The 24,101-nt window shown below is 40.7% G+C and overlaps 2 protein-coding genes across 3 annotated transcripts; both read left to right on the forward strand.

Annotated features, from left to right (window-relative positions):
- Positions 1–1,453: 1,453 nt before the first annotated feature.
- Positions 1,454–6,637, forward strand: tbl2 (transducin beta like 2). Its single transcript, XM_020640537.3, has 7 exons — positions 1,454–1,659; positions 3,054–3,175; positions 3,314–3,498; positions 4,054–4,205; positions 4,651–4,777; positions 5,369–5,521; positions 6,028–6,637. Exons 1-7 carry the CDS (start codon positions 1,533–1,535, stop codon positions 6,485–6,487), a joined length of 1,326 nt encoding a protein of 441 aa, XP_020496193.2. The 5' UTR covers positions 1,454–1,532; the 3' UTR covers positions 6,488–6,637.
- Positions 6,638–7,782: 1,145 nt separating this feature from the next.
- On the forward strand, positions 7,783–22,949 carry mybbp1a (MYB binding protein (P160) 1a). Of its 2 annotated transcripts, none has more exons than XM_020640559.3 (27): positions 7,783–8,015; positions 9,020–9,115; positions 9,971–10,054; positions 10,161–10,235; positions 10,657–10,764; positions 10,872–11,062; positions 11,300–11,467; positions 11,746–11,863; positions 12,979–13,268; positions 13,400–13,510; positions 13,591–13,716; positions 14,023–14,229; positions 15,122–15,230; positions 15,442–15,535; positions 16,564–16,724; positions 16,958–17,068; positions 17,211–17,384; positions 17,604–17,777; positions 17,935–18,092; positions 18,575–18,709; positions 19,355–19,433; positions 20,158–20,289; positions 20,384–20,452; positions 20,685–20,798; positions 21,449–21,550; positions 21,659–21,783; positions 22,344–22,949. In XM_020640559.3, the coding sequence occupies exons 1-27, from the start codon at positions 7,839–7,841 to the stop codon at positions 22,687–22,689; spliced, it is 3,834 nt and encodes a 1,277-aa protein (XP_020496215.2). In that variant the 5' UTR covers positions 7,783–7,838; the 3' UTR covers positions 22,690–22,949. The 2 variants fall into 2 exon arrangements, with proteins under 2 accessions (XP_020496215.2, XP_020496216.2); XM_020640560.3 differs by having other exon boundaries at positions 17,214–17,384.
- Positions 22,950–24,101: the final 1,152 nt, after the last annotated feature.

Here is a 24,101-nt window from a genome sequence, read left to right on the forward strand (position 1 = left end):
ATATTGCTCAACTGTCAGTTTTAAATAGTTTGTTTTAAAGTAGCAAATGAGATTGTCACGTGTCACCATAATATGGAGGTTCCCATGGTTACGTTTGTCTTGAGAAGTGAACTCGCACCACTGAGCTAGAGATAATATTTCAGTTAATTTTCAAGCTCGTACTAATTGGTTGACTTAAATTTAGCGGGTTTCTGTTGTGTTTCAAAACAAATGCCAATCTGATGATGTATTGGGTCCATTTTTTTCTTTTTTTTTGTGACATTTCTGACAAAATAATAAATTGAAAAAAAAAAAAATCTAGATTCATTGTTTATGAAAATTCATAGTTGCAGCCCTACAGCGAGTTACAGTTATCATGCTGTTGTGTGGTTCTGAATATTGGGACCTACACATGCTGTTTTTGGGGCTCCTTAGAGGGATTTACATATTCTTATAGGCATCACAATAAGAGAGAGAAATGTAAAGATAAAGGCAACAAAATAACTCACTACCCCTCAGATTTCACATCACTCTACCCAACCTGAAGAATAAGTTAACAAAGCTCCAGCTTGACCAGCAATAGTTTATTTTCACATTTTAGAGGGCATACTAATCTTATAATATAAACCTTACAACAATAGAACATACACCAGGGCCACTTACCTGATAATAAGTTATTTTACAGACTCTTCTTTTACTCATATGGTTTCAAGGGACATTAAACTTTAAAAGAGGTAATTATTTTTGTCATGGTATTTGTACTGTAATTCATAATCTCTTCTAACTCAAAGTCAACTTTATTGTCCATTTCAAAATATGCCAGACATACAGTGGAATCGAAATTGCGTTTGTCTCCGTCCCACGGTGCAATACAACCAAAATAAGGTAAAATAGATAAAATAAAATACGATAGAATAAGATAAAATAAAATAAGGTAAAATAAGATAAAATAAAATAAGGTAGAATAAGATCAAATAAAATAAGGTAAAATAAGATAAAATAAAATAAGGTAAAATAGATCAAATAAGCTAAAATACATCAAATACAATAAGGTAAAATAAGATAAAATAAAATAAAATAAAATAAGGTAAAATAGATGAAATAAAATAAGGTAGAATAAGATGAAATAAAATAAGGTAAAATAAGGTAAAATAGATAAAATAAAATAAGGTAAAATAAGATTAAATAAAATAAGGTAAAATAAGATAAATAATATTTACAGTAATACATTCTAAATAGTGCAAAAAGGTACAAAACAAAATGGTAAATAAAATAAAATTTAAAGAAAAAGTAAACTTGAAATAAACTCCTGCTTGTACTTACAGAAAAGTTTGGAGCTGAGCTGACGCAAACATTTCTTTTGTTTTTATTTACAGTGATAAATTTAATCCTTTAGATGGCGGTAATTATTGTATATATCGGTGTGCCGCTAATCAACGGAACAAGAAGAAGAATAAAAGACCACGAAGAAGAGTTGTACGCATGCGCAGTGTCCAAGCAGTGAACCAAGTAGACGACAGACGGTGCAAAGTACGTGGCAATAAGAGTTTAACATGGAGATAGCTGCTCTGTGCGCGTTGACGTTGTTGTTAGGTGCTCTGGTGGTTTTAGTTGCATTAGCGGTGGGCAGACGGAAAGAAGAAATAAGAGAGGAGCTGGAGCAGGCGGCGGAGTTCACCGGTAAGTGCCGTGAAAGCTAACGTGAGTGTAGCCGAGGGAGGCGGTGAGTCACCCGCTGCTCCGGCAGGACCACCGGCGGGACCACCGGCAGGACCTCCGGCAGGACCTGCCGTCAGGACACATTTGAGCGAGTGTAACTCAAATTAGAGCAACTTTAAGTGACTGTCACCTGTCGATAGCCAATCGGTGAAGGTTTCATTGACGGACCAATGAGATGACCGCTTTCTTTCTGGTCTATCCGCGGATATTAATTATGCAGAAACGGATTCTAAATGTCCTAATGTACGGAGGACTAAAAGTGCCAAAATAAAATATGTAAATATATAATTAATTAAATTATTAAATGTGTCATCAATTATTTATTTTTGGAAATAAATCAACAAATATATAAATAATGAATATAATTATTTAATTAATTACATGCATGTGTTATTAAATAATTATTTGCATGTGTTATTATTATTTAATAATAATTGATGACGCATTTAATGATTTAATTAATTATATATTTATATATTTCATTTTGGCACTTTTAAGTCCTTCATACTAATGTCTGCCTTTGTCCATCTGATTCAATGACCGCTGTAATCATTACTACGGAGTCCCTGAAGTCCCAAAAAGAAGAAAAAAAAACATCTAATGTGCATAAAATAATTTTTATTGTGTGCACAAAATATTAACTTGTGCTCACAGATATTTTCATTTACCTTTTTGGGACTTGAGGGGCTTCATTCATCACACTAAAAACCAATATGCTACGAAGATGTCTGTAGTGACCAATGTTAACAAACCATATATTGTTTAGAAAAGTCACTTGAGGGATGAATGTGGAAGCTTTCGGACGCGTGCTTAGCTGGAAGAAATGAACACAGTCCATTGATGTTGTGATTTGGATATTTCAATCCATTTATTCTTATCAAATAAAGGAAAAAATGACGAACCACTACATCTATAAATAAAACAAACAAATCCGCGTTGGATGCGTTTAACTCCGACAGGCTGACAGGGTAGAAAAACCGTTTGCCTCCATTCAATCACCTGTCCCACCTCACCTGGAGCCTTGCTTTAACCACAGCATCTGCCCAGGCTACACATAGTGCCCAGTAGAGGGCCAACACACACAACCATAAGGAAAATAGCATGACACAAAACAAACACGTCATTTGGCTCCAACAAGTCGGTTCTGTAAGTTTGAGCTTTGAGTAATCACACCACATACTCAGGGCGAAGGTTAGTTGTTCCTCAACAGTTGCTGGAAGCTGCTCTATGTTATCCTGTGTATCAGAGGCCTTTATCATCCTGTGAGCTTTTAGATAGATTTGAGCATGTGATGTTTTTGTTATAATGACAGGTATTCAAACGCTGTTTTATTCTCCCTGCGTCTTGTCCCTCAGCTGAAGGCAGCGTTACAAAGGCACCAGCATCCAAGAAACCGAAACAGGAGAAGCAGCGCAGCCGTAAGGATAAAGCTTCACAACACACCTTCAGCCATCTGCTGTTGGCATCGTCATTAAAGGTAAACTGAATCAACGATACGAAATGTAAAAGACACCCTTTCAAAGAGCCTTGTTATTTAGGAACATATCAGTAAGGAATGGAAATATCTCTCAGCCATTCTCTCAGTATTTGTTTGTTTTGTGACTTTGTTTTTCAGAGCCACAGTGGAAATGTCACATGCATTGACTTCAGCAGTAACGGGAAGTACCTGGCCTCATGTGCTGACGACCGCACCGTTCGGATCTGGAGCACAAAAGACTTCCTGGAGCGAGAACACAAGTGCCTGAGGGCCAACGTGGATCTGGATCATGCCACTCTAGTTCGTTTCAGCCCGGACTCCAGGTCATTTTTTCCCTCCTCATTTTTACTTAAAGGTCCCATATTCTGCTTTTTGCGTTTTCCAAGTGTGCTGTGCATGTTTAGTCACATCTATGTGCAAAAATTCAAAGTCTGCGGAAACGCGGCTTCTCCTGCCTCCTCCTGTTAGCTGTAGCATTAGCTGCATGTAACGCTCGGTTCTAGCCCCCCTCGATAAAAATGTGTCAGTGCGACGTCATTGTCAGTGTGAGATCACTGATCTGAGTCCATTGGCTCATTGTGGCAAGTCCTGCAGCTCATGAAATTTCTGAGACGCGTGCTGAGCAACTGACCAATAACGACAGAGCGGATCGGCAGACCAATCAGAGCAGACTTGGCCCACGTGGGGTCTAACAGTGTGGGCTCAACAGAGTGTAGCTGACGGACTCAGAGCGTAGAGGGAGCAAGGAGGAGCAGTTCATGAAAACAGACACTTTTTTAGAACTTTAGCTATTGTGAACGTACAAAAGTAGATACATAGATTAAATATACGAACCCCAAAAACACCTCCTTCACTGACTCTTCTCTTTTTGTCTGCAGGGCGTTTATCACCTGGTTGGCTAATGGAGACACAATTCGAATATTCAAAATGATCAAAAAGGAGGATGGCACCATGACTTTCAAAGCTGCACCGGAGGACTTTCCACAGAAACACAAGGCCCCCATCATCAACATCGGCATAGCAGAGACGGGTACAGAAATTAGTCATTTTTGTTTGTATTAGTAGGGATGTTATCCTTTTAGATTTTTGACCCGTGAGATTTATATAATCCATGGAAGTGTTTCCCACACATAAACCTTGGTGGGCTGCCCAGGTTTATTTATAACTGCTTTATATAGATTTTAAAGAACAATCAATTTGTGATTCAAGTTCTAAATAAACACTGTAGAAGTAAACAAAACTTTCTAGTGTGGAGAGTACGAGCAGCTGGAATACACAAACCACAGAGTGACTTTTTGCTCATAGCTTCAAGTCATTGAGCGGATTAATGCTTAGAAATATAATATCATCAAAGTGGTTTATGTTGTTACAGATTGTTTTCAGTATTTCATGCTGAAGTAAGTAGGTCTGTTTGTCACAAGTCTCCAGATGAGTATTACAAAGATGTGCTAATGCTTTGTGTTTCCTCTCTGCAGGCAAGTTCATAATGAGCGCCTCCACCGACACCACCATCCACATCTGGGACCTGAAAGGAGAGATACTGGCTTCCATCAACACCAACCAGATGACCAATTCTTATGCTTCAATCTCCCCGTGTGGCAGGTCAGTACCAAACCTCCATCACCCAACATCTCTCTGGGCTTTACAGAGCCTCAAAACATCCCCCCCCCCCCCTTCTCCCCCTGAAAGAGTTTTTTTTTTTTTTTGTCTGATTTAATGCAACTTTTTTTTAAACTCTGATTAACAACAAAAGACCTATGCATCAAAGTATACCACATCTGTCCGAGGTGATCAATGTAGGTTTTACTCTCTTTTTTTCTGATCTTAAGAGGTGGTAGAAAAATGATTAGATGGTTGTTTTACGAGATGTGGGCTTCAGTTCTTGAATTCTGTCATGTCCAATATCTATTTGACTGAAGTATTAAAAACACTTTTAGCTTTTAAGGTACTTTTTCCCTTTAAACTACTTTTGTTTTTTAATGTCTGGTCATGAAGTGACATGAAACAAACTCGGAGACTTCTTACACTTCAACCCCTCGTGTATTTTTTTCATCATTCATTAAATGCCTGCATGACGGAGAAATCCCTTCTATCATTATAAAATGCAGGTATCATGATTATGATACATGTTAAAATGTATTGAATCCTGAGTGATGTGTTGGGAGATGTAATTCATCGTTCTGTCTGTCTCAGGTTTGTCGCGTCGTGTGGCTTCACTCCTGATGTGAAGGTGTGGGAGGTTTGCTTCGGAAAGGGAGGAGAGTTCAAAGAGGTGGCTCGAGCTTTCGACCTGAAGGGCCACTCGGCAGGAGTCCATGCATTCGCCTTCTCCAATGACTCTCACAGGTAAACAAGGCTTTTTCTTGTTACACGGCAGAAATCAAAGAGGTAGCTATCACAGTTTTAGTTTTAACAGTATAGTTCAACATTTATTTATTTCTATTCACTGTAGAGATTTGGATGATTCTCTCTTTAACCCTTTAGAGTCAGCAGCTGTCGGCAGTCGGTAGCCAACCTGGCTCTGAATAAAGTAAAACATCTAACATCTAGTAATAACACATTGAAGTGTAAAAACAATATGATGTGGTTTTTACAGTCTCAATGGACACCTTCTATCCTCACAGTAATAAAAATCATAGCCCGGCACATGACCTGCAAGTTTTCTTAACCCATGTGTTGAGGGATTAAGGAAACAAGATATAAGATGTAAGAGAGCTTCGTAAGTGCACATGGGTTGATTGCAAATAAGTAAAAAACAAAAAAAAATTATGTTTGTCCTCAGTGTGTTTGTTAGAAATATTGAGGATAATTCTGACATGTGATTGTTTTATTTTCTTTCCTTTAATGCTCAGAATGGTGACTGTCTCCAAAGACGGTACGTGGAAGCTGTGGAATACAAACGTTGAGTACAAAAAGCAGCAGGACCCCTACCTATTGAAGACAGTCCCCTGTGCATCGTCCGACGGCAGCCGGGCGGCTTTGTCTCCGGATGGCCGAGTGGTGGCCATCAGCGACGGCTGTAACGTGGCCATGTACAACGCCACCACTGGGCAGCTGGAGGAGGAGCTGAACGGCATCCACAGCGAGGAGATCAATGATCTTAGATTTGACATTAACGGGCGCTTCTTGGTGTGCAGCGGCGACAAGGCCATCAGAGTGTTTCACAACGCCCCGGGCTACAGAGCGGCCATCAGAGACATGCAGGATATGTTGAAGAAGGCCCAGAACGAAGCCATGAAGCAGAGACTGCAGCAGCAGATCGCTGAGGCTCAGAGCGCCCTGGAAACTGTGCTGGCTGGTCCTGTCGACTAAACCACCCAAAGAAACCATGCTCTGAATGTGAAAGTGACTCGGACTGCTAATCTTTTTTGACACCACAATTCTCCCTCTGCCACTAAATGATCTGGTCTGGGAATAATGAGATTTGCATGCAGTTTTAATAAAGAATATCTTTTTATGCAACGACAGCGTGGTTTAAATTCAGATATACTTTTTGTAGTCCAGTGATGTTTATATGACATCTCTGCTGTAGTTGTTTAATATTTGCCTTCTTCAACTTCAAGTGGCCTCCACTAAAATATTTAATTTGCTTTTTGTTTTTGTACACACTCCAGAAAGGTGAAGGTGTCACCAATACATTCATAAGAGATCTGGGATTCATGAATATGTGAACCTTAGTTTTAGACTATCAGTTGTGATCAACACTGCCAACCTAAAAAAGAAAGCTGCTCTATGATAATATCTACATATTGACATATTAATTACATAATAATTCAGCAGAAATGAAAATGACTCTTAGTGAAATTGATTGCGGCTCTAGAGCAGCAGGGACACTCGGTTTTAAATATCATCAATTTCAAATCTGTAGTGGACAAAAAAAAAAAATCCACTTTTTTTAATGTGTCATCCTGAAGAAACAAAACCCAAACCATCGAGATACGACAGGATGATGTTATTATTTGAGTTTCCTGACCCTAAACACAGACTGTGTCATCAAGAGGCATTGATCGTGTTTTTTTCAACTGCTGCCTCGAAATATTCTTTGGAAAGACATTTCTTCACAATAACATCATGGTGCTGCACACGGACGTGTTGTTTTCACTTCCTCCTTGCAAAAACTTAACTAAATCTATCAATTAAATGTTTTTCTTACAAAAAAATAGCAAACAAATGAAGACAGCACAGTAAAACAAAGTATTGTTTATGTAGTTCCTTATGGAAATGGATAAATAGGCTGGTGGATGAATAAAATGAATAATCTGAAATATTTATATTTTTTAAAGGATAAATAAAAATTAATATTATCTTTATTATTTTTAGTATCAGTAGAATTGGTTCTCCTAATACTAATAGTATTGTATTGACTGTTTTTAGTGGCAACTCTAGTTTAAGTCTAATGTGTTCAATTTGTTTAAAAAAAAGTTTTAGGGCTCTGAATTTATTCATATTTGTATTAAAACGCATTATTCTGGACAGTTTAAATTGGTGAAAATGTCCATAAATGATCCACTCACACTCCAAACCAGCAGGTGGCGGTAATGCGCCAAGAGGCGGGAGAAGAAGACGCGGTAGTGATGACCTGGAAGCAGTATGTGCGCAGGGAGGCACGTTTTTCCTCCTGTAGCAGCAGCAGCATGGACATGAGTGGTGCTGTCGGTGTGAGATGTCTGTAGAGATGGTGGAGCTCTCAGTGAAAGCAGCGGAGCCGGTCCGGATGGCCGGGGTCCTCCAGCAGAACCGCGTCTTCCTCGACTTCTTCTGGGACATTGCTAAACCGGACCAGGAGGTCCGTCTGAAGGCGGTGGAAGACCTTACTGAGTACCTGAAAACCAACAACAAGGTGAGACACAGCTCACAGCTCACAGCTCACTGTTACAGTGAGGCTGTCAGCATGGTTAGAAGTTAGAGTCAAATCAGTTGAGGTAGTTTTATTAAGAGTTTGTCATTTAGACTAAAGCTGCCGGATTACAAACTTCACCTGAGTTTAAATGTACAGTTTTACCTGGTTAAAGTTCTGTATTGGTATCCCAGTATACTCAGACTGGGCCTTGTCTGGCTTGTTGAGCTATCTCATCAATCTGCATGTTTTTGTCTGCTTTATTGTTAACTCTTCCACATGTGTGTCTGTATCTGCTGTAAATGTCTTTAAGTCTATTTTACATTTTACATCATTTCTGAAAACCAGGGAGAAACACTGCTGCAGATCAACCATGACTAGAAGTCCTGTAAACATTCATTGGTTGCATTTTAATCTGATGTTAAAATGCCTACATGTATTGTCCCTGAAAAATAAACTTATAGATGAATAAATATTTCACTGCCATATGATCACCTCACTTATTTAAATAGCTCCTTTAATTTAATGTTTGCACTGCCTGTTATTTAATGCCTGTTTTTTGATAACTCTGCACTATCTGCTTTTTTAAAACTGTACGTATATAAACAACACAACTTCAGAGGGTCAACACTTTTTAATTTTTTTATATTTAGGTCTAATTACAGATTTTTTTCCTCAACTGTTCATAGGTTCTTATTTAAATCTCACATATATTTTTATCCCTGCACGGGTTATGTACATTTCTTGTATATGTTTATTTTTAATTGCACAGTTTAAGTTTGTAATAAATGTTTCATGTCATGTACGTCTCTGTAAGCTGCTACTGGATGCTTTGAATTTCCCTCTGGATCAATAAAGTATCTATCTATCTATCTATCTGTCTATATAGTGTCGTGTATAACAGCACATCCTCTTTACAATGGACTGTTACCTCATGTATTAAGAGGGTAATAAGTGTTCAAAAGCAGCTTTATTTACAACATGGTGCTGTGCTGTCTCTTCTGCAGGCAGATGAGTTGGACTACACCTTTAAAAGGCTGGTGGACGGACTGGCTCATACACGAGAGATTGCCAGACCTGGATTCAGTCTGGCTCTGGGACAGGTGAGTCGACAGGACCTCCTAAACGAGCTGAACCTCAGTCTCTGTAGCAAGAAATCAAGTTTGTTCCTATTTGTAGAGCTCTACTGCGTATTTATGACACAATAATATGACGTTAAACAAGATAACTGTGTTTCTCACACATTCAAATGACCACAAAGTCAAAGAGGGGAGAGTTACTGTCTGAGGGAGTTTGAACGACAGAGGTGGAGTCAATATGTTGGCTGATGTGGAACGAGGAGTTACAGGCCATAAATCTTACTAGTTATATCTGAGTTAATTTAAAAAACATTGTACATGTACATGTTTTGTCCACCAGAGGGCGCTGACAGGTTCCTTTCTTGATCTGTAAAATGTCTCGCTCAGTTATTATCGTGGCTGTAACTCTTAGAATTTAGAGTTTGAAGTGTTAAAATGACAACTTATGGTGTTTAAATGTATCCTGTTGCTTTTTATGATTATGTTTTTCATTTGTGTCACGTTAACAAGATCTAAAGTATAATTTAATGAGCTTAGAGTTTGTTTTTTAATCTCTGTAAATCACTTTAAATTGTATTTGATTTGAAAGAAAGACGCTACATATGTTTATATAAAGCTTGATTGATCGAGGGTTGTCATCAAACTTGTTAATAAATACAGATTAAAAAAGGAGATGAATTAGTAAATTACTCCTTCACCACATTTGCTGGAACCCAGCTATAAAGAAAATCTGTTATTATCACAGCTGTCATCATCAATCAGTGTGAGTCTCTCTGTCTAAGTGATTTAATTTGAATTCATAAAAATGATATATTCAGATGAGTGTTAGATCTAGTCCAGTGTTTGTTAAAGGATGACATGATGAGTTTTGTTTTTCAGGTCTTAACTGCCTTTGAAGACGTCTCCTTGCAGAGTATTCTCAACAGAATCAAAGAGAAGCACAATCTGCAGAAAGTGAAGAAGGTGTGTGTTTTTGTATTTTTCTCTGCCACCTCCAGAAGATCAAAAAAAACTTCGGGCTTTGGCTCCTGGAGGTTTTTGAATGAAAAATGATTCTCTTGTTTTTCAGAAACTTATCAGAAACACTTTGTTTGGAAACATGTTCGGTGTCCTCGCCCTTCAACAGTCCGGCCGCCTCTCGAAAGTGAGTATTTCCACCACCATGTTTTTATGCATCTAACTCTGGTTATAGGTTTTGGGGGAAGTTCGACTCCATATGTGGGGTTCAAAAAGCTGGAGAAGAAGAAGGTGGACAATATATCTAAGAAATGACCTCAGGAGTAGTAATAAGACGTCACATTCAGTTGTGATCATATTATTCACAAGTTATTCTCGTAGATTTATACAGGAGTAAATCTCGTCAGCCTGTGGAGACCTGAGTGATGCACTCAAAATAAACTCCCTTAAAGGGGTCCAGTAGTTTAGATTTTCCCCCAAGCTCCCCTTGCAGGATTTGTACAGACCTGCTCAGTGTGTGCTTTATGAACCATGTGAAGTCTGTAATGTGTGTGTGTGTGTGTGTGTGTGTGTGAGAGCTGTAGCATAATGTGTTGTTGTGTCTACAGGAGCCTCAGGTGGTGTTGGGCTGTGTGCAGCTCCTCCAGAGTCTGAGCCAGCACAGACAACACGTGAAGGACCTGCCCAGTAAGACCATGACGGACATCCTCAATGAGGTGAAAACTGCTGCTGACTAACGAAAGGGCCATGGCTCAAATACACACATGTACACAAAGCATGAGGAGATGTCTTTGACTTACCAAGAGCATGCCTCTTTCTTCAGATCCCTGAGGAGGTGTTTGAGGAGGTCCTGCTTAGCGCCCTGCAAACCGACCTGGCGTCCGCCTTCAGGACTCCAGAGCAGCTGCAGTTGCTGCTGGTGGCTCTGCAGCGCTTCCCACAAACACTCAAACCCAAGAAGCTGAAGAAGCTGCTGGGCTCCTCGACCATCATCAACGCCGACAACATCCCAAAGTAAGAACACTGTGGTCAGATTGATGTGGTGTTTCTTCATGGTTTGATGGTCTCCTACCCCATGTCACACACATTTAATCAATAATGTTTTATAGAAGTGTAGCTATATTGTGTTTCTGTGGGCTCATATTAGCTGATTTTTGCAACCAGTTTCCCTCGCTAAATCTGCTAATGTACATCTGCAGCGTGAAGAAGAATAGAAAAAGCAGTTTGTGATGATGTGATGATTTGTGTCAGGTTGACAGAGGTGTTGAAGATGGCCGCCCGCTCAGTGAAGAAGGAGTGTGTCCTCCCTGCGGTGGTCCTGGACCTCCTGAAGCTCTCTCTGAAGGAGGACAGCTTCCAGCTTTTCTGGAATAACGCAATCATCAACGGCATGTTGAAGGACCAGCCAGGACCGTCCCAGTGAGTGAACAAAAGGGGCTCGGATACATAGAACCAAACATCCAGACTCTTTCTAATGACAGACTGTAAATCATTCAGCTGTGGTAGCAGCAGTTCCACTTGTATTAATTCATTGTCATTGCATGTATCCGTACATCACTGAGGTAGTAATATATGGATAATACACAAATGCTATAATCCGTTAGGGGATTTTTGCTCCGACTCAAAATGTTCCCGTCCTAGTTGAGAACTGGAATGGGAGTTTACACATGCACCTGATGTGTTCTTGTTTTGTCCAGCTACCTGAGCTACCGTCTGCTGGGCGCCGCTCTTCCTCTCCTCTCTGAAGCTCAACTGAAGGAGGTTTTATCTGGAGAGGTGATGATGCAGTACGGGGATCACGTGGTGTCTGCTCAGGTACGTTTATTTCAAACAGCCTAGTTTTCTCTGTGTGACACGGATGAGTTAAAGCAGTTTTTGAGGGTGTCAAAAGAAGGCATGAGAAAACAAAATATCAAAATCAAATGAATAGCATTTAAACCAGAGGAATGGAGTAAAAGTAGAAGAAGAAGAAGAAGAAGAAAAGAGGTTTTTGTGTTTGGTGTGGTATTATTAGCTGTCTGTGTCAAATGACAACAAATGTTGATGGTGCCATAAATAGTTGTCCAGATGGCCAGTGCCTGAATTTGGAACCTATTTGAGAAAATACTTCATTTATAATTTTATCTCCAGTGAATGTGAACTCAAGATGGTCTCAAAGATTTCTTGTTTTCCCGATAAAAGTCACTGAGTCCATTTCCAGAGCGTTTAATTGAAGTACAGCGAGATTCATGAGGGTCTGAGGAAGAGCATGTTGGCTTCATCACTCATTAATAAATCCTTCAGACGGGAGCTTCTTGGCGTGCGGCTCTTGTTCGGCTTCTCTTTACCCTGTTGTGTTTTTGGATCCAGCACCCTCTTAGGGATGTGAGAGTTTATTTAGATTCTCCATTGGCTACATGTCAACAAACAAAGGTGCTGCGCTTATGGTTCTGGTTAACAATCAGCCACTGATGCACCGCTCCAGTTGGTTCATATGCAGGCATTAAGAAGTCCAATGTCCAGATGAGAATCACTTTTCTTCATTTAATTCGGATCATGCAAACCCAACAAACATTCATGCTGCATCTCACTGACCTGGTAAAAAAAAAAAAAAAGCCTGTGTCTCTTTCTGGTGCATCACCTCACAGTGACACCTTTCTATGTTTCCCCTCAGCCTTAGTGTTTGGTAGGCTGCTTATTTCCCCCTGGTTTTTTTATATAACTAGAAACAAATGCTAAATAACAAACAATTATTGATGAAATAGCTCCTACAGTGGCTGTCAGACAGAATTGAAAGCTGTCAGTAAAGCTTTGATTGTCACTTTTTAGTACCTGATTGAGCAGGCTGGTTGTCTCTGCTCCTAGAAGGAAATAAGAACCTGCTGTGTGTGCGCTCAAAACTGTTTTTAACAGCTGACTAATATTCCTCCTCCATCGATTTCTCCTCCCAGAAACCGGACCGCTTCAAACTGGCCCCAGAGATGGACGTCTACGTGTCGGACTTCCTGCAGGGCTGTCAAGACCCTGACAAGCAGCTGGCAGTGATGGTGGGATTCTCCTCGCTCACCAACCAGGGCTACCCCGTGGTGCCGTCGGTGTGGAGGGTGGTGCAGCACCTTCAGCCTGCAGCTCTGAAGCACTACGTGGACTGGCTGAAGGGCACGTTTCTCCAGCCTCAGCAGGACAAGCTGCTGGACTTCAGCACTCGCAAGCAGAAAGACAATAAAGAAGGAGCGGAACAGTGAGCGAATAAACCTGATATATGTTAAAGAGCTTTTTTTTATGTTTGAAACTCCTTCCTCCAGTCTTTTAAATTAGGTGTCAGCATGAAGATAAAAAACCTAGACGACTGTTTATTTTCTCTTTCCTCAGGAAGGAGAGCCCCACATTCCGCCTGAGGAAGTGGATCGTCGCTCGGCTCGCCTCCATCATAGACAACCACCAAGTCAAGAGGCAGGAGGACCTCATCATGGACATAGCCCGGTGAGACACTCGAATGAAGCTGAGCATCTCTGTGTTTGATGAAGAGGAGGGGGCATCAACTGGTGTCGTTTTCTTTCCAGGTTCGTCTTTTTCCACGCTTTTTTCAGTGCCAAGAAAGCCTCAGCGGAAATCCCAGAGACGGAGGGGAAGCTCTCTGTCCCGCTGGATGATAAAACCAGGGTAGTGCTCGTCAGTTCTTTCTTTGGGTAAGACATTAAATCTTCTCTTCGCTGATCTAACACCGCTGCCCATGGCACACAGGCCACTGATTACAGCCAGGGTCGTTTATTCTTTTGAGCCTTCAGACTTCAGAAGATGTCTATAAAAAAAAAAACTCTTTGAGAAATGGGTTTAAGAAGTTTTTTATTAAACTTGATTTTCATAAATAAGAGTAAACATGGAGTTGGGAAAATTAATTATGTCTTAAAATGTGCTTGGACCCATATGACCCATTCGTCCAACAAGCTGTTCAGTTTCTTTTGACCAAAGATTTGATGTGTCTCTTCCTCCAGGCTCCTCCTATCGATGCATCACTTACCGTTAAACGAGGACTCGTCTGAAGGCGCTGCTGTCAACCAGAAGCGGGTGCTGGGCGTAACGGCAGATGGCACCATGTGGATCTCTCATCTGGTCCAGTACGCACAAGTCCTGCTGAGCAAACCAAAACACGTCCAGTGCAGCAAACCCTTCAGCCCCGAGCAGAAACAGGCCTGGGACAGGTAGGACGACAGAATCTCATCTGTAGGGTGCTGGACTTTATATAAGAATGGACGATGTGTCTCCATCTCCAGATTTTGTACAAAACTGAAACCAATACAGCCCCTTGGTGCTGACACATACACAATTTGGAGTCAAGGCAGAAGGGAACAGGCGGGGGAATCCGCTAACCAAAGCACACATTTAACTTATGGATAATATAGAAAAGATCCCTCACATCGGGACAGTCGACAGCAGTTTTGAAGCAGACACTCACTCTAATGGAAAGTCCAAAGACACCTGTGGTCGTCTCCCTTACGTTCCCTCTCCCCCGCTCCTCGTCTTCTGCTAATTATCCGTTAAAGAACCCTGCAGGAGCTGCATATGTCAACAGAGCTGTCCATCATGATGTTACCTCAGCTCCTGTTTTGCATCAAATAATTCAATGAAACCAAAGTTCTCAGAAAAATGAACACTTGATCAAAAAGCGTGACGTTAATGAACCATTATGAAAAAATGAGACGATCTGTATTTCCATTTTAAAGTTTTTACTGCAGCCAGTCAGTAGGGGGAGCTCTAACTCTTTTGGCCTCACTTTGAGGATTCTTTTGTTTCGTCCATCTTTTATACAGCCTATGTGCTGGATTAATATTCTGTTTATTAAAGCTGTGAAATAATTATTATATCATTTCTGTCTTCTCACCAAAGTATTTTTACAGTTTTATTTTTTTTTTTTTACACTTTTCACAAGTAAAAAAAAAATGAGATAAGTATGAGATAAATAAGACAGCTGTTTCTTGTTCTATATGCTTTCACACTCTTATCGCTGTGCACTATATGTGTCTGGTTAATGAGTACCACTGAAAGAGGTGTGAACGTGTTTGAAAGCTGATTCTACATCTTGTGTTTTTCCAGCATGCTGGAGTCTGTGTCAAGCCTGAAGAAGAAAGCAAAGAAAGGCCCGTCTGCAGAGAGCAGCGCGTTCCAGCAGCTCTTCCTGTTGGTTGGCATGCACCTCTTCAAGGTAATTCACACCAGCAGAGCCGTGATATGAGTCAGTTCTGTTGATACGGGATCATCGCAAACTTCTTTTGTTGTGTCAAAGAATACTGTCCTTAAACCTCCAGTCATTAAAAATGATCTGCCTAGACGTCATCCAAACACTGGCAGGAGCGAGATCGTCATGTTGCCTCTGAGCACAGTAATAATAATAAATGTTTTTATTTCTCCTGAAGGCCCCCGATGAGCTGCTGGACATCATGAAGGACCTGCAGAGCTGCGTGGACAAAGCTCAGGAGAAGAAAGCCAAGAAGAAAAAGAAGAAGCAAGGTGAGGCCCGACGACCTCACGCTGTAAAAACCCACAGCCGGGTGTTAAAGAGCTGACAGACACTGAGCAACAGGATGATGAAAATAGTGCAGCGTTTAGCAGTTAGAGAGGGATGATTAGGCCTCTGTGTGCTTACGTGTTCGTCATGTGTCAATATTTATGTGTTAATAAGTGTAGTGATCTGTTTACAGCGTGTTCTGCTGGTCCAAACGATAGACGGTATGAATCATTAACGAAGTCTCAGTGATGTCTGGTTTTCAAAGGTCACTGGCCTGACCATTGTAACCGCTGGCCCAAGAACGTTACTTTTGATTTGAAGAATAGCAGTCACCAATTTACTCTTGAACCATTATGATGCAAAAGTAAATTACAACTTTTTTTTTAATTAATTGAGCTCTTGTTATAAAAATGTTTTGTATTTTTCTTATATTCATGGGCTCCTGTTTATTCACCATGCTGGTAACTGTAAGAGTCTATTTAATCTGATTAATATTAATATGAGGCTGTGATAGAGCTGGAATTGTTGTGATCACCTTTCTCTCCTTCCTTCCTTCTCTGTGTGAGAAACTCTTCATCCTTAGATCTTTACTTTAGGAGCCCTTGGCTTAAATTACGCAAATGTGAATAAAATCAAAATGCAGACTTTTTAAAAATCATCCCTGAGCTGTTAACGATTAAAACTGTTCTTTGTAAAAGGCTGTTAACATGTTTTTTTAATCTTTAAAAATAGATATCTTAGCATGAGGCCTTATAGGGATTCCTTGGTTTTGGAGCCAGACTCGATCAGACACTGCACCAGAGAAATTCACTTTATTGCATTTTTTTTTTTTTTTTGCACTTTTGCATTGGCCTTATTTAACACTTTAGGGAGCTGCTTTGTTTGTCATGTAACAACTTTTAGGTGACAAAGATATTGTTTTTTTACAGATTGTTTTTGCACGTCCAAAGTGATAAAAAAAAAAGAAGAAAACAACCCATACTGCTTTAAAGTATGTGACTGTGTGACTGTGTGTTTTTCTCTGGTGAAGCCACTGAACAGGAGGAGGAGCCGGAGTGGGTGGAGGTGATGGTGGACATCCTGTTGTCCCTGCTGTCCCAGCCGAGCCGACACATCAGACAGGTCTGCAGAACGGTCTTCTCCTCCATCTGCCCCCACGTCACTGCTGGAGCGCTCACCGCCATCTTAGATGTAAGTTATACACACTGTACAAGGTTTTTCACTGTCAGTCGATTTCAACACCAATTGTCACTTCTGTAGATACAAATGTTACTAAGTGGTCAGTCGGTCTTTAAATGTGTGATGTTCATTATTTATAAATATGAGTTTAAGGATTGGACCCAAAACTGCTTCAATTCAGGTTCCAATCTGCTGAAAACGGCTTTACTGAAATCATATTTGAATGTGTTTTTTTGTCTCTGTAGGTCCTGGACCCAGAGAAGGATGAAGAGGACAGCGCAGTGGTCGTAACTGACGACAACAAAACCCAGAAGAAGAAAACGGATGAAGACGATGATGAAGATGAGGAGATGGAGGTTAGTTCTACATAATTATATTTTACCGAGCCCTAAATGTTTTATCCCTTTGTACTGATTCCACCTCTTTAGATCTGCTCGTCTTTATTTTTTAATAAAGAAACATCTGACGCTTCAAATCTTCAAATCTGTCATTTTCCAGCAGGATAAGTCTGACGGATCAGATGAGGACTCTGAAGAAGATGGGGATGACGACGACGATGATGACGACGATGATGAAGATGAAGCAATGGAGGACGAGGAGATGGCACAGGGAGCCGTGGACCAAAATTTCCGTTTGGAGCTGATGAAGGTCCTGCAGCAGCAGAACGCTCTGGTGGGTTTTCAGCCTTTCAGAACATCCTGTTGTCGTTGGTTTGTGTGAACTGGTTAGTGTGCATTTGAAGATGAAAGCATTCTGGCACATTAAACTAAGATAGGGAAGCTGTTCCACTTTATGCCTGTCACAGCAGCATGTTAGCGTTGTCATTGTACGTTTAGCTCCACAGCAGGAATGCGGTGTAACTCCTTATCCTCTGCTGTGTTTTGTATTCAGGCAACGGAGGAGGACGGCAGCAGTGATGAAGATCTGGACGATGAAGCCATGATGGAGCTGGATAAGGGCTTAGCTGCTCTGTTCTCAGAGCAGAAGAAAAAGAACCAGGCCAAGAAGGATGAAAAAACAAAAGTACAGAAAGAGAAGACGCTGGTCAGAGATTTCAAAATCAAGGTACTCTATCTCTGCTGTTTCCTGTCTTTCCCACAGTCCAGAACAAAGATCTGTATAAGCTTTAGCACAAATACTTTTTTGAGAACCAACAATTTGAGAACCTGCTTGCCTAGTTTCAACTTAAAATACAGCTCCCGTCTCTCTCCCTGTGTGGCAGGTGTTGGACCTGGTCGAGGTGTTTGTGGCCCGGCAGGCTGGCAGTCCCCTCGTTCTGGGTCTAGTGGAGCCTCTTCTCACCATCATCGACAGAGGAATGAGCTCTGAAAGCCACCAGCAGGAGCTGGACTTCCTCCGCAGAGCTGCAGATATCTTCAGGTAACAGACTGAGCATCTGTGTCAGTCACTCATTTAATGTTTGGTTGTGTTTGTAGGCTTTTAATTGTTTGTTTACATGATTGTGTCATTGGAAGAAAACATCCTGCTGTGATCATCCACCACAGATTGTATCATACATCTTACATTTTGAAATGAAAGCTGGTGTCTAAAGCCTGTCTTAACCCTTCTAAGGTTTGAAGGTTGTTCAAGCTGGTTTTAAGGCTCTACATGCCACCAACTTTATGTCTGAAACCCACTTGTGTCCGTCATTCTTAGTGATACACTGCTCTCCCGTTTTAAAAGCCAGATATCTTTAGAAGTAATAAGATGTAACGTGTCACTACGCCTGAACAGGATCTGGTGCTCTAAAGCTCAGCTAGCTTCTGTGGGTTGGATGATACAGATATTTACCGATTCTCTTTCTGAGTGAGTCAATGGGTTTGTTTTTGTTTGTTTGACTTGATGTGATTTTGTTCTTTTAGGAACCAGCTGTGTAGGTCCAAGGTTTACTGCAGGACCGTCGGTGACAGACAGGGGGAGCTCCATGACCTGCTGGACAAACTGATGACAAAAACCCAGAAACTGTCGGACTCCTCAGTCTGCCTTTACTACTTCAGGTACGGCGTAGTGCACAGAACACGGGGCTTTATTAACTACACACCAACATGTTTGGAAATGTTTTATGTCTTAAGAAAATCAAGATGATCCCAGGTGAGGAAAAAAGAGTCATTGAGGCAGATTTAAAAAAAAAAAATAGGATTAAAATCAAAGCAGATCAAATGGAGAGTGTGACATCATGACAGGAACAACCTGCAGTCTGATTTTAAACTACTAAACTCAGTTACTCTTTAAATCTTGAGTGAAGAGTCTCTGTTTTAGCTGATGATTTTATTGTTTTTCTCATAATGCAATGTGACTGTATAAGTTTGAGTGTTGCTGCTATTCTTGGTCCGGTTTCTTTAAAAACGAGATCTCTGATCTTAATGGAACTAACCTGATGCATTAAGGTTAAATACAAGTATAATAATTTGAATCTTGGCAAATGTGACCTTTTTGAGCACATGCAGTTGAATTATTTGTTTTTGGACCTGTCTGTGTTTAAACCCTTTATGATTTTAAAACAACCTCACTGACTCAATGTCTGTTTTCAAGATCTAAAGGAAAATAATATGAGGACTCTCCACATCATTTCTGAGTCTGTAGGGTTCAATTGTTTTGCCTCCGGTGTTTGGTATGTATGTGATGTTGAATTGTCTTTGCAGTGCTTCTCTGTATGTGGTGAAAGTGCTGAGAGGAGCTCCGCCTGCTGAGACCAAAGAAGACAAGGCTGAAGCAGCAGACGTACGTTAAACACCCCTGATACATGTTCCCCCTCTGTACTCACCCACTGCTTCACTTAGATCCTCTCTGTACTGAGACTCTATACTGACATGGAGTTCAACAAGGTCACTGTCTTCAGATGTTTTTTAAAGTTTACCAAGTTAAAGGAAAAACCTGAAATTAAAAAAAAAAAATTCACATTACTGGCATGATTTTAGAGTTAAAGTAGAGTTATGAATTCAGGTTTTATCAGTATATATTTAACAAGTGAAGAAGCTTTAATCAGAGAATTTTAACTTTAAAAAAAGCGAATAATTCAAACGCATCTATCATTTATTAAAATAGCTAACTTTTGTTTCAATAGCTGACAAACAATCAGTCACTAGTTGCAGCTTTTGTTTTAAGATATCTGTCTGAGATTTCTTCCTCTTTCTAAAATCACAACAACATGAAAAACTTCTAAAGTTCAGCTGTGTGTTATTCGTCATATATTCAGGTATTGAAGTAAGAAAGAAAAGGAAAGGTGTTACTAAAAGCGTTCGATGACGGCTGCTTACAGTGAGACCTGACAGTATGACAATGAGGCGGCATGAATCATACCAGAGCCTTGAAACTAAAACAGCTAATTGGATTGTAGACGTCAATTCTTTCTTTGTTGTTCACATCACACCTGTGTTCTTTTTCATAATCTCTGATGTTTTGTTGTTTGATCTTTCATGATGTGTTTGTGTGTGTGTGTGTGCAGTTGAAATTCACAGGAAACTTGGACGTGGACCGGGTGTGTGCGGTCTTCAGAGAGGCTCTGAGCTCCTTCATGAGCAAGAGGAAAAGTCCTCTGACCACTCAGATGTTCACAGACCTGTTCAGCAGGTTTCCTGTGAGTAAAAACACACTTTCTATTCGTTCACATCACAGATGAAGCTTCATCTCTGCTGCCTGGAACTTACACAACGTTTTTGTGTTATGTCCAGGTTCTGTGTGTGAAGCTGTTGGATGCAGCAGTGCAACACATCACATCTGCAGTCAGAGTGCACCAACAGGTAAAGATTTGTACAAGTTTTATACTTCAAGAACAATCATGAAGCAGAAAGAAAAAAAGATAATTTAGATCTTTGAAGGTAGAAACGTATCTCTACTTTGGATAAAGACATCACTGAACTTCAACATAGAAACATAGACGTGAATTTATCACCTGCTCTTTCTGCTGTCATTATGCACGCTATGCAAGACGTCTGGTTGATGGTTGTTGTGTGTGTGTTTGTGTGTTTTTAGGGCCAAGCATGTGTGTTGGTGCTGCGAGCGATGCAGAGCAGGGAGGTTCAGCAGCTGCTGAGCGGGGCTCCGTGGACAGAGCTGTGTGTGAAGGTCGCAGGTCAGCTAGCAGCGGTAAGTCACTGCAGCGGTACATCACAGTACATCACAACACTGAGCTGCGCCTGCTCACAGGAAGTCAGGGCATAAACAAAACAACACATTTTACACAAAGGGAAAACTCATCAGGAGGATTTTTGATATAAGCTGTAATGTAAAGAAGGAAAACACGACTAGAAATATACAATAATGTTGCTCTTTGTCATCTTTGTATTATTGAAATGATGTCATATGCATGTCTGCCCTGCATGCTATAATGTAGTTGTACATGGAATCATGCAGACGGTAATAGCCACTTTTATTGTGTCTTTATTTCTGCTCAGAAAGTTATGACCCGTTATTGATTATACTTATACATCCTACGACTTTAAGAAAAGTGAACCCAGCTGCAACTGTAAGAGGTTTTTGTACTGGAGAACTGGAGTTGTAGTGATTGCCAACCAGTAAGTCCTCTATCATAACTTCAGTTCCTGTTTTTATAAATCTATATAATTCACAAAATGGTCAACCTGTGATTTCATGTGTAAATTCATTTTTATTGTAGAACATCTAGGAAGCCTAGAAGTTGCAGTACATGAGTCAATGCCTCTAAAATAAATCGGGGATCAGCCGATGATTATGTCAACATGAATAGCGGTTCCAACCACAGTGTGTTCCTCTCTCAGAGTCTCCAGCAGGTCGGTGAGACGGAGAGTAAGGTGGTGAAGGAGAAGGTGTTAAAGACTCTGGAGCTGTGTCAGTTCCTGGTCAAACACGTGCATCAGCAGGTAGGTGGGCTGCTAATCGTCAGGGCGAACCATGTCATGTTTTTTTTTAGATGTGGGTTCAGTCCAGACTCAGACTCGCTCTCTCTCTCTGCTTCTCGCTCTGTGTAGAAGGTTTCTGTGGACCTGGAGCCCCTTCAGAAGGTCCTGGAGTCTCTGACCGGCGTGATAACTTTTAAGAAGACTGGCAAGCTGGAGGACACGTACTGGGCTGTGGTGAAACACTTTGGAGTCATGTGAGTTATTCGAGTGTCGACGTCTGAATTTTTAAGCTTTGGTGCCTTTTGGGAAGTTATTGTGTGCATGTTGTTTTAGAAAGCAGGAATAGTTCCAAACTAGAATGATTTCTTTCTTGGATAATACTGAAAGTGTTGGACAAGTGTCATGAAAAAAATCGGTCTTTGTTATTTTGTTAATCCTGCAGATAACAGAAAACAAACCTCCCCTGCAGAGGTAATGAGAACAACAGGCCAAATGTCCAGTTGCTTTTTCATTCTGTAGCACTGAGGTGCCCAAACTAAAGACTGTCTGTAGAGTGTATAATATTGAGAGCACACAAAGTGATTAACTACTGCACTTTGTGTTATTGTCTTCTTTAAAGTTGTATTTGTTGGCCTTTTGTCTTTATTAGATAGGAGATAGGACAGCCAAAGAGAGACAGGAAATGTGGGGAGGAGAGAGTTAGGGATGAAAGGTCACCTTTGCCACAGAGCTCATGTATTACGAGACGGTTTCTTTTCCAGAGCTGTAGGGGTAAAATGCTGACATGTACTCTTGTTCACATTCACCTTCACAGGAAACCGAAAGTTGAAAAGACAAAGCCTGACAAAGAGGCTGATCCGAAGCAACTTCCCAAGAAGAAGAAAGGTTTTCTCCCTGAATCGAAGAAGCGTAAAAAGCGCAACAAGCCGGTTTTAGAGCCGGCGGCGGCGGCAGACATCTCGACCTCCACAGAACAAAAAGGAGCAGACAAAGGACAAGCCAAAAAGAAACATGACAAGAAAACTAAACAGAAACGATCGGCGGATGGAGTGACAGCTTCTCAGCCAGGCCCCGCCAAGAAGAGCAAGACGCAGTCTGAGAGCACGGCGGGCAAGAAGAAGAAGAAACCCAAACAGAAGAAAGGCGGAGGAGGCAACTAGTAAAGTGGACACTGCTTTGTAAATGTTAATTTCCCTTTTAAACAGGCCGTGTTTTTCTTCTGTTAATTGTTCACTTGGCTGCAAGTTCAGTCCGGACAATTTGTTGGTTATGTCTCAATATGACTTTAATATTTGCTTCAACCTTTAGATGTGTCTTAAGTGAATTAAGATGAATATTTTTTCTATTACACTGCTATTGATTAGAGAAAATTAACTGCAACAATAAACTCAGTTCTCTTCCCAGAGCTATAAATTCAGAACAGCTGTATCAGCTTTTTTTATTCAACACTAACAATAAGCGATACGGTGAAATGTCAAATTGAAGCGACAGAGATTAATTAGATTGTCTTTGTACATTGGAAACAGAAAATTGAATTTGCCAACATGGTATTTGTAGGCTGGCCAAGCTTTGAAGGAGCACCTTCAGATTTCAGCCTTCTGTGTCACGTGTATGGACCGTCAGAAATGGCAGCACATTACATAACTGTCTTATTAGGGGGGGGGGGGGGGATTCTGACATGTGGACGGTGTTCGATGTTGTGAGTCTTTGTGCTGTAAACTAAGGTGAACAATCACACAGAACCTTAATTCAGCTGTCAGAAAAATGATGCAGTGTTCCACAAATGGATTACTGTGCAGGACATGAAGCCGTGGTGTTATAAATCTACAGGAGCGCGAGGCGGGCTGCTGCATCATCCATCAATTATCTAATCTTAAAGCCCCCTCTGCACCTTCAGTGGGGGCTCTCAACGGGAGCATCCAGCAAACATGACGTTCTGTTTTGCCCTGTTCTCACGGTACATAATGCTGCTGTTTAGGGTGCCGACGGCTCGAAAAGAAAACCTCCAAATCATGCATCGTATTATCTAACGGTGTCTAACAAGGATAAATGAGTATGAGGGAGCCAGGAGGTGAGATTGTGTAGGGGAGAGGATTTTATATTTTCTAAATTGTAGCATAAAAAAAAAAAAGAGTTTGAAGATTGTTGAAATCAAAATTCCTCACAAATACATACACATGCACACACAGCAACCACCAGTCATTAATAAAGACGTAATCAACCCGCAGAGAATAATCACCCTGCTCTGCGCTTCCCCTTATCACTAAAGTGCATTTAAGCTTCTTTAAGCTCTTTCTTTTTTTAGCTCTCAACTGAACTGTTTCCATTAAGTCTCACTGCTCCTCACAACCTCATTTCCAGCAGCAGCAGGAAGCTGTCAAAGGAAAAATCTCTAACAGGGACTCTGCACCAAACCGTGATCAGACACCACCACGTCCTAGTAAACACAGAGGAGCGTTTAGCAACTCCAAAGACTGATACGTCGCCAAGTTGTTAATAATAATAATAATAAATTAGATTTATATAGCGCTTTTCTAAATACTCAAAGACGCGTTGACAGGAAACAACAAAA

This window comes from Labrus bergylta, chromosome 14 (assembly GCF_963930695.1).
Source record: "Labrus bergylta chromosome 14, fLabBer1.1, whole genome shotgun sequence".
Taxonomy (NCBI): domain Eukaryota; kingdom Metazoa; phylum Chordata; class Actinopteri; order Labriformes; family Labridae; genus Labrus; species Labrus bergylta.